Source organism: Ursus arctos, unplaced genomic scaffold, assembly GCF_023065955.2.
Source record: "Ursus arctos isolate Adak ecotype North America unplaced genomic scaffold, UrsArc2.0 scaffold_13, whole genome shotgun sequence".
Taxonomy (NCBI): Eukaryota; Metazoa; Chordata; class Mammalia; order Carnivora; family Ursidae; genus Ursus; species Ursus arctos.
The window spans coordinates 10100207-10113884 of NW_026622797.1; the positions used below are offsets into that span (position 1 = coordinate 10100207).

The 13678-nt window shown below is 40.4% G+C and overlaps 1 protein-coding gene across 1 annotated transcript in view; it reads left to right on the plus strand.

Moving 5' to 3' along the window:
- The first annotated feature begins 2011 nt into the window (after nt 1-2011).
- Nucleotides 2012-13678, plus strand: part of TMEM242 (transmembrane protein 242) — a 31727-nt gene continuing 20060 nt past the window's right edge. Inside the window, exons 1-3 of the mRNA XM_026505127.4 lie at nt 2012-2330; nt 2929-3029; nt 8088-8225. Coding sequence (XP_026360912.1) covers nt 2243-2330; nt 2929-3029; nt 8088-8225 — 327 coding nt within the window. The 5' untranslated portion in view covers nt 2012-2242. The remainder of the gene's footprint in view (nt 2331-2928; nt 3030-8087; nt 8226-13678) is intronic.

Here is a 13678-nt window from a genome sequence, read left to right on the forward strand (position 1 = left end):
TTAAAAATAGAGCTACTTTTATGTCCTGGCTCTGCTTTTTAACAGCTGTGGGAGTTGAGTAAGTTAATGAAGTTTATGAAGTTCGGAGTTTATGAAGAAAATTAAATGAGATAACATATTTGAAGCCCTTAGCACAATGCCAGACATACAGAAAGCACTCAGTAAATGTTAGCTGCTGAGACCACCCTTTTGTAAGAGGGAAAGGAGAAAGGATGAGTCCTAAAGACCGAAAACAAGTTAGCACAGAATTTACCAGTTTAAATGGCCCTTTCAGACCCTGTTTTTGTGTTCCCAAGCCGTCCACAATTTAGATAAATTCTGTGCAGTTTCATCAGAACAGAGCAGTCGTTCTCAACCTCACTAATCATCCAAACCGCCCATGGAGCTTTTTAAAAAAATATTATTTATTTATTTCTTTTTGGGCAGAGGGAAAGGGAAAAAGAATCTTAAGCAGGTTCCCCACTGGGCGGAGCTCAATCTCAGGACCCTGAGATCATGACCTGAGCTGAAATCAAGAGTCAGAACCTGGGGCGCCTGGGTGGCTCAGCATGTTGGGCGTCTGCCTTCCGTTTGGGTCATGGTCTTGGAGTCATGATTTTGGGGTCCTGGGATCAAGCCCTATGTTGGCCTTCCTGCTCAGTGGGGAGCCTGCTTCTCCCTCCGCCCTCACCCCACTCATTCTCTCTCTCTCTCTCTCAAATAAATAAAATCTTAAAAAAAAAAGTCAGACCCTTAACTGAGCCATCTAGGCGCCCCTAATTTTTAAAAATATTTTATTTATTTTATTTTATTTTTTAGAGAGGCAGTGAGAGAGCCCCCTGTGGAGCTTTTAAACTGCCCTGCCTGGACCTTCAGAGCAATCATCTTCAGCAGTAGGTCCTGGGAATCTATTACGTAAAATCTCCCATAGGCAACGCTGCAAAACAGCTACTGGAATGGAAAGGTATGATAGCTAGAGCTAACATGTACTGAATATCTATTTGTGCCAGGCACTATGCTAACTTGTTTATTTACATTGCTTCCTTTAATTCTCACAGCAACTTATAAGGCAGATACTGTCAGTTTCTTTTACATATGAGGAAACTGAGGCAAAGAGCCTAAATAATTCAGCCAAGTTCACATAGCAGAGAAGAACTTAGGACCCGAGCCCAGGTTTGAGCTACTAATTGCAATTAACTAATGCATTCATTTACTCATTGACTCAAAATTTATTATGTGTGACCAGGGAAGGAATTGAGAGCCAGAAAATCTAAAATTGAATAAAAATCTCCATCCCCATCCCCAAAAAAGTACATGGCTTTTGTGCGTGTGTTCAGAATGAACAAATGACAGATTGTCTCATTTAAAAGATGATGTCATGTGTCGGTGTTTGAGATGCTGAAAAGATTTTCTGACTTCCAGCCTCTTCCTTTCAGTGACCATTTATAGAATCCACCACCGTTGGCAAATCAGCCTCCCAGACTGTGAGGCCCAGGCCCGTCTGGGGGCCGCCAGCACCAGCGTCTCCCCGCAAGAAGGGCTCTAACGCGCGGTCCGTGTTAGCAAGCCCCTCAGGGCGGTCCTCAGCTGTCCCCGCTGGGTTGTCTCACTTCAATTCAGCAGGATAGCCATCCACCTCTCTCGGTAGGTCCATCAATCAAAGCGCGGGGAAGGAGGTGTATCACAGCGGAGCTGTCGGGTTGGCTCTCTTCCACGGATAAAACCTGTCACTTACACCTAAAGTGAGCACTGCTACGAAATTTCCCAGCAAAGTACAGAGAGAAGACGGAGACCTGGTTTTTAGAATCGTGAAATATTAGCGCTGGTTAAATCCCTGGACGTAACGGAAGGCTGATCAGGAAACCGAGCTCCAGGGTCTCGAACTCGGCTGGCCCTGGGCTCCCGGCGCAATCTGCGACCGCTCACTGCCTCCTAGAGTCAGAGCCAAGCACTGTTTCAGATAGAGACAGTATTCTGGTGCAGCGACCATCACCTTGGGGCAGGCAAATGGCCCAACCTGGAGGCGGCCTGGGAGGACTGCACCCCCACCCCCCGGGGCTGGGGTGGGGACACCACGTGCAGCCACCACATTTTCCTCCTCCGGTGGCGGCGGAGGAAAGGGGGTTTGGGGTCAGCGGCCATTCCCCGGACGAGAATTCAGAACGCACAGGCAGAGGTGCTAGCGGAACCTTTCTCCTCCGCTCGTTCTCGCTTCCCCTCGAACACAGTTGGCGTCGGACTCAGTAGTGGAAGCTTTATAAACATGGAGACGGCCGGTCCCGGACCTGGGCCGTCGTCCTCTCGTCTCGAGGCTCCGGGATCCACAGACGATCCACTTTTCCTGGTGAAAGGTGTGGTGGGGTGAGCTGCTGGTGTCGGGGAGAGCTCTTCCGGGGCCTGCGCTGGAGCCGCTATTCCCACACTGACCCCGCGCTGGGAGACCTTCCCTGGGGCTGCCCCCGAGTTCAGCTGGTGGGGATCGGCCATTCAGGAGTCGTGCGGGGTGGAATCTCCCCCGGGCGCGGGGGGCGGGGGGCTGATCCGGCGAGGTATTCTGTGTGCTGCATTTCCCCCATCCCCTCTACAGTTCTCTCGTGCCTTCCCCTTTCTAACTTCCACTAGCTTGTTTCCCGTCCCCCCTCCCCGCCCCGGGAGAAACTTCAAACCGTCCCCGGGAAAAGGGGAAGGGACCCTGGGCCAATTCTCAGCGCATGGGAAGGATCCTGCAGAATGATCTGAGGTCACGCAGCTTTAGCACCGCTATCGTTTACCTTTGGCCAGAGCTGCCTAGCTTTCGTTTCTGAAATTTCAAAAAATGACTTAAACTGTGATTTAAATAGTGTCTGAATTTACTTGGGTGTGTCTTCTTAACTTAAGGTGGTTTTTTTTTTTTTTCTTCTTTAATCTCTCTCCTCACCCTCCACGCCCCACCCCCAAAACTCTTGGCAGGTGGAGTTTTCCTTGGTACTGTGGCTGCAGCAGGAATGCTAGCCGGATTTGTTACAACATTATCATTGGCTAAAAAGAAAAGCCCTGAATGGTTCAATAAGGTTTGTGACACGGAAATCTATTCGTAACATTGTTACTGTTTGCAGATAATTGGCAGCTGTTGTGCATAGAAGTAAAGAAAATGTTGGTGGCCTTTCATATTGTTTTAAGAAGTACACCTATATACACCTCATAGATTCAATAAGTGTACAAATTAATCAGTGGTGTTTATTTTCATTTAGAAAGAAGTATTTAGGGAAGTCTGGGTGGCTCAGTTGGTGGCTTAAGTGTCTGCCTTCAACTCGGGTCATTATCTCTGGGTCCTTGGATCTAGCCCCATGTGGGGCTCTCTTCCCAGTGGGGAGCCTGCTTCTCTCTCTCCCTCTGTGCACTCTCTCTCAAATAAATAAAATCTAGTTATGTGCTTTCTTTTTCTTAAATTTTAGCAGAACAAGACTTTGTAAGTTCATCCAGTACATTTCCTATTCACAACATGACTAAATCTAAATTTGGGTAATTCCCTATCAGTTGTAAGAGGCCCCAGTATTTTATGTACCACTAAGAAAAAAAATGATGCCAGTTAAATTCTTGACACAATACTGATTACCAGAGGCGTTTCTTTTTAATTATTTAAGTAAGCTCTGTACCCAGCGTGGGGCTTGAACTCATGACCCCAAGATCAAGAGTCTCATGCTGTACTCACTGAGCCAACCAGCCACCCTCCCCCCAGAGGCATTTCTATTTCAGAAATGTTAAATTGTTGAAGTGCATCTTATCATTGATGAAAAACATGGGTCAGCTCCTTGAACCCAGAGATCACACATACTTTGTGCTACTGCAGCCCCGTTTCCCAGAAAAGTACCTGACACCTGAGTGCTCAGTCCATTTGGGTTGAATGACCATAAGCTACTTAAGGCAGAAAAGTCTTACTGCATGAGCAAGATTGAGTAATCACTCATGTGGTCATACCCTCAGTTGATGAGGATTTTTCTTCTCATTGACTTGTAGTTACTTGTTTGCATGTGTTATCCTGTCTCTGCTCTCTCCATCCCGTATGGTTTATTTATCCATCATTTCATTGCTTCAGATGTTAACTTGGGATCTTTTATGTGTCAGACATGTGCTAGCTAGGTGCAGGAGATACAAAAATGAACAAAACGTCTGCCCTTCAGGAAGCTAGCATCTGGTGCAGGAGACAAATATTGACACAATTAACTATATAATTATAATTTGATGTTTGCTTGGAAGAACAGTGTTACATGAAAAATCATAAACCAGTCGAGTTCCCTCTCCACTTATATTTTTAATAATCTGATATCATACTTAAGCACTGTAAATACCGTAAAGGAAAAGACCACATTTAAGGTGCTTTTGGTCCCCATCTGAACACTCAAGGCTTAAATGGTACCCAGATCACTGTGACGAACCTTGTGGTCATTTTCGCCCGTATTATAGAACATTTTCAGTGCAGAAATGTATCTTGTAGAAGGAATCATAAAGCCTAACTGAAAGTGATGCTTTAATAGTAGAATTTGTGTTGATTTCTAAGCCTAAATTGCCTGGTTAACCTTTGGGTCACAGACCTTTCTGAGAATCTGATAAAAGCTAGGGATTCTCAGGAAAAAAACACATACCCACATTTACAACTTGGCATTCTGTTTTGTGGTTCTAAGATTTGATTATCACACATGCCTTATCAAACACAGTGGTTTTCAAGCTGTGGTCCAGAGACTCCTAGGGATCCTTGAGACTCTTGGGGGGCTGTAAAGTCAAAACTAAATAGTCACAATAATACTGAGACATTTGTACTAATGGTATAGAAGCACGTGGGGGTAAAACTGCTGGTGCCTTAGTGTAATCAAGGCAGCGGCACCAAACTGTACCAGCAGTCATTTTGTTCTTTGTTACTATGCATCTGTAGTTTAAAAAAAAAAAAGCCCTCATTGCATAAGACTGTCCTTGTTATAGCAGTAGAATTATTGATTTTATTAAATCTTAACCCTTGATTATCCCTCTTTACTATTTCATGTGAGGAAATGGGAAGTATGCATAAAGCACTTCTGATTTATGCCAAAGAAAGACATTTTTCTCCAGGAAAAGCAATTGTGTGATTAAGTTGCATGCTGAACTAGTTGCTTTTTTTCATGTAATACCATATTTTATTTGAAAGAGCAACTGACAAACTAGTTATTCCGAAGTGGGTATTTGGCAGACATTTTCTTCAAAATGAACAAAATGAGCCTGTGTCGTCTCTTCAAGCAAGCACTTGTTGGTATTTGTTGCCAATGATAAAATTGGAGCTTGCGAGTGAAAATTAGATCTTAGAAAACTTGTATCTGCCACTGTGAGCTTGATAGGTGCTTATACATAAAGGCTTTTCTGATGAGATTGGTAATGATATTAATGATGTGAAATTTTAAATATTTAAGAAGTGGTGTCAACATTGGAAAGATCTGCATAACTTGGTAAATCAATATTTTCGGAATGATCATAATGCATGGATAAAAGGCCCATTTGAAATACAAAATAGACTAATGGATTTTAATGTCACAAAGTAAAAAAATTCATTGGTGTGACTTCAGATTCCAGAGTGCACACAGTTTTTTGGGAAGTTTTGGTGGCGCAAGAAGGAAGGCTATTAAAATATTTGTCTCTTTTCCAACCATCTCTGTAAGGCTGGACTTTATTCAGATTCTTCAATCAAAAAACATATTGCAACAGATTGAATACAGAAGCATTTATGAAAATTCATCTGTCTTTGTTAATCCAAACATTTAGAAGATTAATCAAAATGTAAAACATTGCTTCTTTGCACGAAATTCTTTTGTTTTGTAAGGTAGTTGTTTTCATAAAAATAGGTTTATATTAATCTATACTGGGCTTATTTTTAAATGAATTTATACTTAAAATTTAAGAATTTCTTAGTTTTAATTTCTAATATATTAAATATTAATAAGTATAATCCACATAATCAGAAGTCCTTAGGATCCAAGTATAAATGGATCCTGAGACCAGGAAGTTTGAGAACCACTGTTCTGGATGGTTAAATATATTGTGTAAGGTTTGCCTCCCCTCTGGGGAAACATCTGAATTAGAGCATTACTATTGATCCAGACTCTGTTTGAGAGGCTCAGAGGTTCTGGAGCAGTTAATGCATTTGCACTTAGCAAGCGCCAGTTTAAGAATACCACTTAGGCAGTGTACTTTAGAGTCGCTGCCTGGCAGTTTTCTCTGACATTAGTAGTGATAATAATTTCTAGCATCTGAATGCTTACCATGTTTTAGCTGCTGCTGTAAGGGTTAGGGTTCACTGAACCCCCATCACAACCCCAGAGATACTGTTAGTATGTTGTCCCCATTAAACTGAGGCACAGATGGATTAAACAACTTGCTCACCCTGGCACTCTTTCTGTCTTTGATTATTTTTGGAGAAGAAATTATACTATTTTTAGCAATTTTTTGTTTAAATAGACTTCTGTCCACTAGCCTGCAATCTAGGCATTAATTATAATACAGATTCAGAGTGCAGCTCAGGATTTTAAAAATGATCAGCTTTTACTTGGGGACTGTGTGCACTGGTGCTATTTCAGGAGGATGGTCATCATTTTTTTGAGTCTTAACTGCATTGTCTCAGCTGAGTATCACACTAGAAAAGTGGGAGTGGAAAGGCAGTAGTAAATGCTGAGCGAACATTCATTTTTCTTTGTCCTTCATTGAATAAACAGAGGGAGGTGTAAGTGGTGGCTTTTAAAAACACATGTACATATGTAATACGTATATAATTTCTGTCCTTCCCAAGGAAATAAGGAATTTTTAACTTAAGTTTCTAAAATAAAATTTAGGCACTTAAATTGACCCTGTTTTAATAATATTTGGTTAGTGATACTGCTTCTGGATGGAAATTCAGGCCAGTTAGAAGTTAGTGAATTTATAAGAGATCTGTGGTATCTAGTGAACCACTCTGAAATTTTAGCAACATGAGAAAAGGGATAAGAGAGTGTTGTTTTGATCATAGAAAAATAACTAAAGAAACAGCTCTTGAAAATCTGGTTGGGTCTCAGGTATATTACAAACAGGTGTTAAGTCAGCAAATGCTGCATATCTTCGGGGTGAGGGCACCGTGTGAGACATGAAGATACAGGTAAACCAAGCATTTCTGTGTGCCACCAGTAAGATTCGTAATCACAACACGCACTACAAACCTTCAATGGGTTGAGCAATACAAAGAAAATTATTCTAAAAAAGAAAGGCTTGAGTAAATGGAAATTTGTTTCCAGAAGGAAGAGCAAGCATTATAAATTTGCTATCTTAACCACATTAGCTAATCAGTTTGATGACATTGTAATGGAAATACCAATGAATGGGACTCAGAGAAATCTTGACAGAATGTTGTAGGGCTTTTCTGGGATAACTGATAGGCAAAAACAGCAAAGAAAAGTTTTGGAAAAAAAATAATCAGTAATCAGTGCTTTCAGTGATGGGGTGGTTATTCCCTTTTGAAGCATGCACTGCATTCCTGTTCTTCTCTAGGCAAGTTTGTATGCAGATAGTATGAAAGTTATTCAGTTATAATGGTTATAGATTTTTACCTTAATATGATGCCTTGAAACCCAAGAGGAGAATCATTGTTTATTTTCTAGTTTCTCATGAATAACTGCCATACACTGGGTTTCTACTATGTGCCTCACCTCTTTGAGGAAGCCCTCCTAAAGCTTCCTCTAATTGCAACAATAGATTAGGTCTCCTCCTCTGGGACCATGGTGCCCTATGTGTATAGTTTTATCGTTGCACGTTCCATTTAGATCATAATTAACCTTTATGTGTCTGTGTCTTCCCCCTGCAGTCACTGAAATCTTCAGCAGAAAGAAGTTACTCTATTTGCCTTTTTCTCTCCGATACCTAGCACAGCTCCTGGCAATGCCCTGCCTACTCAAATACCTTGTCAGTCAGAGAAGTTGTGGCTTAAGTCACAGTTATTAAGTAGCAAAGCTGCTTTTTGAACTTGGGTTGGTCTGGCTTCCCAAAATTACAGTGACATTCAGGGAGTCGTGAGTTTCAAACACTCCCGAAATAATTACTCTTTCCGAACTGATGACTTTTCCTTTCTGTCTTCATTGCAGGGAAGTATGGCCACAGCTGCTTTACCAGAGAGCGGGTCTTCCCTTGCCTTGCGAGCCCTGGGTTGGGGCTCACTTTATGCGTGGTGTGGGGTTGGTGTGATCAGCTTCGCAGTCTGGAAAGCTTTAGGAGTTCACAGTGTAAGTAACTACAATCCTGTAATTGGTATCTGGAATGTTTATTCTACTTTCTGTGGTCTAAATATGCCTGATTTTCAAGAAGTGTGTGTGTGTGTGTGTGTGTGTGTGTGTGTGTGAGAGAGAGAGAGAGAGAGAGAGAGAGAGAGAGAGATTTATACCCCAAGCTAAAAAGCTGTATATTGGGAATGATTGGCTTTTTTTAAACTACTGGTAGGAAGTTCTGTGGACCAGGCTGTGTGTTAGAGGTGAGAATTGACAGTGGTTTGGATAGGTGGCAGTAAGGGAGTTGATGAAAAGAGGTTCTGGATATATTTTGAAGGTAGAGTCAGCAAGGACTTGTTATACATCGGATGTGAGAGGTGAGAGAAAAAATGAAGTCAGGGATCTCCAAGGCTTTTGGCTTGAGCAGCTGGAAGATGGATGGGGACCAGTGTGAGAGGAGCATGTGTTCAGGGGTAATGTTAGGAGCTCAGTCTGGCGCCTGTGAGTTTTTTAATAACTGTTAGATAGCTAAGTGGAGAGTCAAGCAAGCAGTTAGATATAGAAGTTTGGAATTCAGAGGAGAGTACAATGTCAAGATGTAAATTTGAGACTCTTCAGTACATGGGTAGTATTCAAAGCCAGGAGACCAGATGAGCTCACCAAGGCATTGAATGTAGAGAGAAAAGAGGTCCAAGGAAGGAGCTCTGGGCGCTCCCAAGGTTTAGAAGTTGGAAAATATGGAGCAAATTAGCAAAGGAGATTTCTCTACCAAAGGAGAAAACCCAGGAGAACCGGGACAATGGTGACTTGGATGTAGGTGAAGAAGGTGTATAGTGGGGTTAAATCATGTAAGATGAGACTCAGGAGTTCGCCAAGTTAGCAGTGTGGCGGTCCTTGGTGGGTGAAGCCTGAGTGGAGTGGATCTAAAAGAATGGAGGCATGTCTTGAGTTCTGCTTTACAGGGAAAGAAAGAGATGGGGTCATAGCTGGAAGGGGGACTGAGATCAAGAGAGGTCTTTTTGTTTGGTTTTGTTTTGTTTTAAGTTGGGAGAATTACTAGCGTGTGAGTATGCTGATGGGAGTGATTCTGTAGAGGGGGAAATTGCAAGGGAGGAGGAGTGATAAGTAATTTTAAGCATTACTGAGTTTTTCACATTTGGTTTAATCATAACTGAACATAAGCATTATTGTACTTTTCACTCAAAGCATACTGATAGACAGATAGATGTTCCTTTTCTTCTGGTCCAACTAACCTTTATTTTTAAAGTAACTTTGCTGGCTAGTAATTGTTTATAATGATAAAGTTGTGTTTACTTGGCAAAGTTAGAAAACCTGTGACTGAAGATTTTGGATGATTTTTGTTAACTTCAGTTTTGCTTTTGACCAGTATAAAATCTTTCCTTCCATTGCAGGCATTGTACCAGACATTTTAGACATAGCAGATTATTTAATCTTTACAAAAACTATGAGGCAGATAGTAATATCCCCCATTTTATAAATGAGGAAATCGGGACTCAGGTTAAGTCACTTGTCCAAGATCACACAGCTTGCAATTGACAGGGTCAGGACTCAGACCCAAGTCTGATTTACAAACCTAGATTTTTTTTTCCAGTATTACCTCCCCTAGCTAAGATAGGAAATAAAGGAGTAGCTGGAAGGGGCCAAAAGGAGGGGAAGAAGGTAGTAAATTTGGTTTTGATCGTGATTGGTTTTGACTGTGATCCACACATTCTTGATAATTTGACAGGTTTTACCGGGTATCTTCAATGTGGGCCTCATCTCCCAACATTGTAATTAACATCAGTCAGGTATAGGACTGTCCATTCTTTCCTCATACAAGAGAAGACCTCCTTTTAGCCTTCATTTTCAGTAGGAAAATGCTTAGGGTATAATGATAAAGCAGGATTCATTTGTATATATAATATGAGAGCAGTTATTTGAAAACAAGTAGAAAAAACTGGAGGGAAATATGGTAGAAATGTGTGGATGAATTATGGGTGTGGGGGTGAATTTTTTATTTTACTTTTCTGTGCGTTCCTTAAATATGTATTGCTTTAACAGTAATACTACCTTTTTAAAAAAATGGTGCTATATTTTATTTTTATTAATTTATGCTAAAAATGAAGCACAGTTGCCTAGACGTTCGCAAAACTTTGACTACATGTGAAATATACTTGAGGGCTTGAAAACTTAATAAGGTCATTAAGCTTTTAGTTTCTATAAAAAGGATGGTCTGTTAGCACTTTATATTGACTTCATGGAATTGTTAGATGATGTTTCCAGAACTTAGTAATGTAGGTCATAAACTGAGTAATAAAGTTTTAGATATTTTAAAATATAAATAGCCTTTGAATGAGAAGAGTCATAATGAATCGATCCAAATTTTCATAGACCAACAAAATTAAGATATTTAGATTAAGTTATATGCTCAAGAACTTGGGCTTTATGGGTTATCCAGTGCTATTCTAGTTTCTAGATGTGAACTTCTTTGTTTTATGGCACCAATAGGAGGATTATGGCCTAAATAAAATAGTTGGGCAAGAAAAATTATTTTCTGATTGGCACTACTGAATACAAGGACACTTGGAATCTTTTTATATCTTCATGTCTTTAAAACATGAGACTACAAATACGCTGCCTCCCTACCTGTAGGTCGTTAGGGATATCAGTTTGAGCTCCATATCTGAGAAGTCTCACAGAAAAAATGAACCACAGATAGTTTTTCAAGGGCACACCTTTTAAAAGCAGTTGTGTTTATTAATTTGTTCATTCAAAAGACATTTGTGGGCCTACTCTGAGCCAGGCACTGTGCCAAGACAGGGCTCCCCAGTAGATCGTTATTATGGAAGTTTTCAGTTTTAAGACTCTCTAAGCAAATTCTTACTATATGACCCACTCCGAGCCTTGTGGAGAGCAGTATTACATTTCAGTTTTCATTTCGAGAGTTTTGAGGATAATTGTGAGATTGCCCTGAGTCCTGGGAAATGTTAGCTCTGCATGATTAAAGAAAACAATCTTCATCAGAAAATGCTGGACAGAAATGGTCCAGATCTATGCACTCAACAAATAATTGATATCATTCTAGATAAATTCGGGTAAATCAAAATCAATCCCAGTGTCAAATAATTGTTGGTAGCAACCTTGACTCGTCATTATGAAACCCAGTCCAAAAAAAAAAAAAGGGTGCCATCTACTGGCTGAAGGAGAGCAGTTCACACAGCTACATCTGCAGGCCTGAACAAGGGCATGCTGAAATGCTTAAAGCTCTTCAGTTTCTTAGAAATATTTTGGATTTACACTTTGTTTATCCATAGTTATTGTGGAATTTCATTTCACAAAGAACATGTATAATACATCAGATATAAATTTATATTTTACACAATAGTGTTATTGAATTAGAGCTTCCAAAAAGGGAGAGCTAGTGGAGGCTCTCTTGTCAGCCGACTGAAGCCAGTAGGTGTGCCCAGGATTTAAGGTGGGAGCCTCCCTGCCTTCGTGTACAAACCAGTCCAGATTCAGTGTGGGATCCCCTCACCAGTTCCAGCCTGCTGAACAGCACTGTGGGCCAGCATGCAAGGCCTGATTGCTCAGTATGGATTCATCAATTACTTTGAATTATGGTATTTTATCATCTGATTATGATTGAGGTGGCATTAATTTTATAACAGTAACTTAACTGTGAAAAGAATGAGCATTTACTATGGGCCTGTGGTCCCCTAATGCAGTTAATGATCCCAGATGATCCCAAATGATCCTGGGAAACTGCTGTGTTCAGGCCAGGTTCACACTGTGGCAGTATGATTAGATTCTTTTTATTAGGGGCAAGTATTTTAAGTTTAAAGTAGTTAAAATAAATGCTTGTCAGTGAGTAAATACGGATCTCTAGAGATACTATCTAGTAATTCCCCAATTATCAAAAGAAAAACCAGGGCGCCTTGGGTGGCTCAGTTGGTTTAGCATCTGCCTTTGGCTCAGGTCATGATCCCAGGGTCCTGGGTTCAAGTCCCGCATCAGGCTCCCTGCTCAGCGGGGAGTCTACTTCTCCCTCTCCCTCTGCCCCTCCTCCCCACTTGTGCTCTCTTTCACTCACTCTCTCTCTCTCAAATAAATAAATCTTTAAAAAAAAAGCACCATGTAGGGGCGCCTGGGTGGCACAGCGGTTAAGCGTCTGCCTTCGGCTCAGGGCGTGATCCCGGCGTTATGGGATCAAGCCCCACATCAGGCTCCTCCGCTATGAGCCTGCTTCTTCCTCTCCCGCTCCCCCTGCTTGTGTTCCCTCTCTCACTGGCTGTCTCTATCTCTGTCAAATAAATAAATAAAATCTTTAAAAAAAAAAAAAAAGCACCATGCCACTTACAATTATTTACATGTTACTCAAGTACAAAGACTTAACTTTTGTACCTTTTCTTGTTTATGTTAAGTATTGATACTTGAAAGGATTTCTGAAAAGATGAGCGTATTTATGGTTAGACTATTTTGCCTTTTTTCCTCCCCTTAGAAGGAAAAATGTTGGATGTATAAATAATTCCTGATTGATGTGACTGGGGGAGCTTTAGGGCTTTTTACGCCTGTGGACTCATCTCGTTCAACATTTGTTGGAGGTTGAGGCTGTCTCAGAGTACCGATCAGAATGACCATTGCTAACATTTACTGCGCCTTGTATTTAATATGCTCATGATACCTGGTGTAGTTAGAATTCACAGATAATTTACAGTTGTTGCCCTCAGAGGAGCTTAAATCTCAATAGCAATAAAACCATGAATGAAAACATTTTTAGTTCTTGTGAAATACTTTAAATCGTCCAGAGACTTAAATTTAAAATTAATTTGTAAATAAAGGGAATTTTTAGTTTAGTTTGTTTTTTACCATGTAGGAAGAGGTATTTGTTTTTATTTACATATATTGCTTACTTTTAAAGAAAAATGTGTTTAGGACCTATCTTTTTTAAAACAAAGATGACTTGGTGTTTCTTTTGTAAAATTATGTACTCATTGTGAAAAAAAAAGAGTGTAGAAAAGTACAAAAAGGGAAACAAAAACCACCAGAAATCTTACTGAGTTGTAATCACTTATTACAATAAAAACATCCCTTCAGACTTCTGTAAGCCTATTCATATAATTGTATATAAATGTTTTACTGTTCTATTCTGGAACCTTTTTTCACTGAACAGCCACAAGACCGTCTTTGCATAGTAGACTGTATAAATCTCCATCACTTTTAATGGCTACATGGTGCTCCATTATATTATAATTTACTTAATCAGTCTCCTGCCAGTAGCATTTAGATTGTAATTTTTCACTATTAAGCCCCATATTGAACCTCTGTAGGCATGCATCTTTTTGTACTTTTCTTGGTCAGGAAATTTGTCCTAAAGACAGATGATGTTATTGAATCCAGAGGCATTTAAAAAATGTTTTTGATATCCATTGTTAAGTACAAAGTTTATACATTTAGAAGATATTGACAGTGCA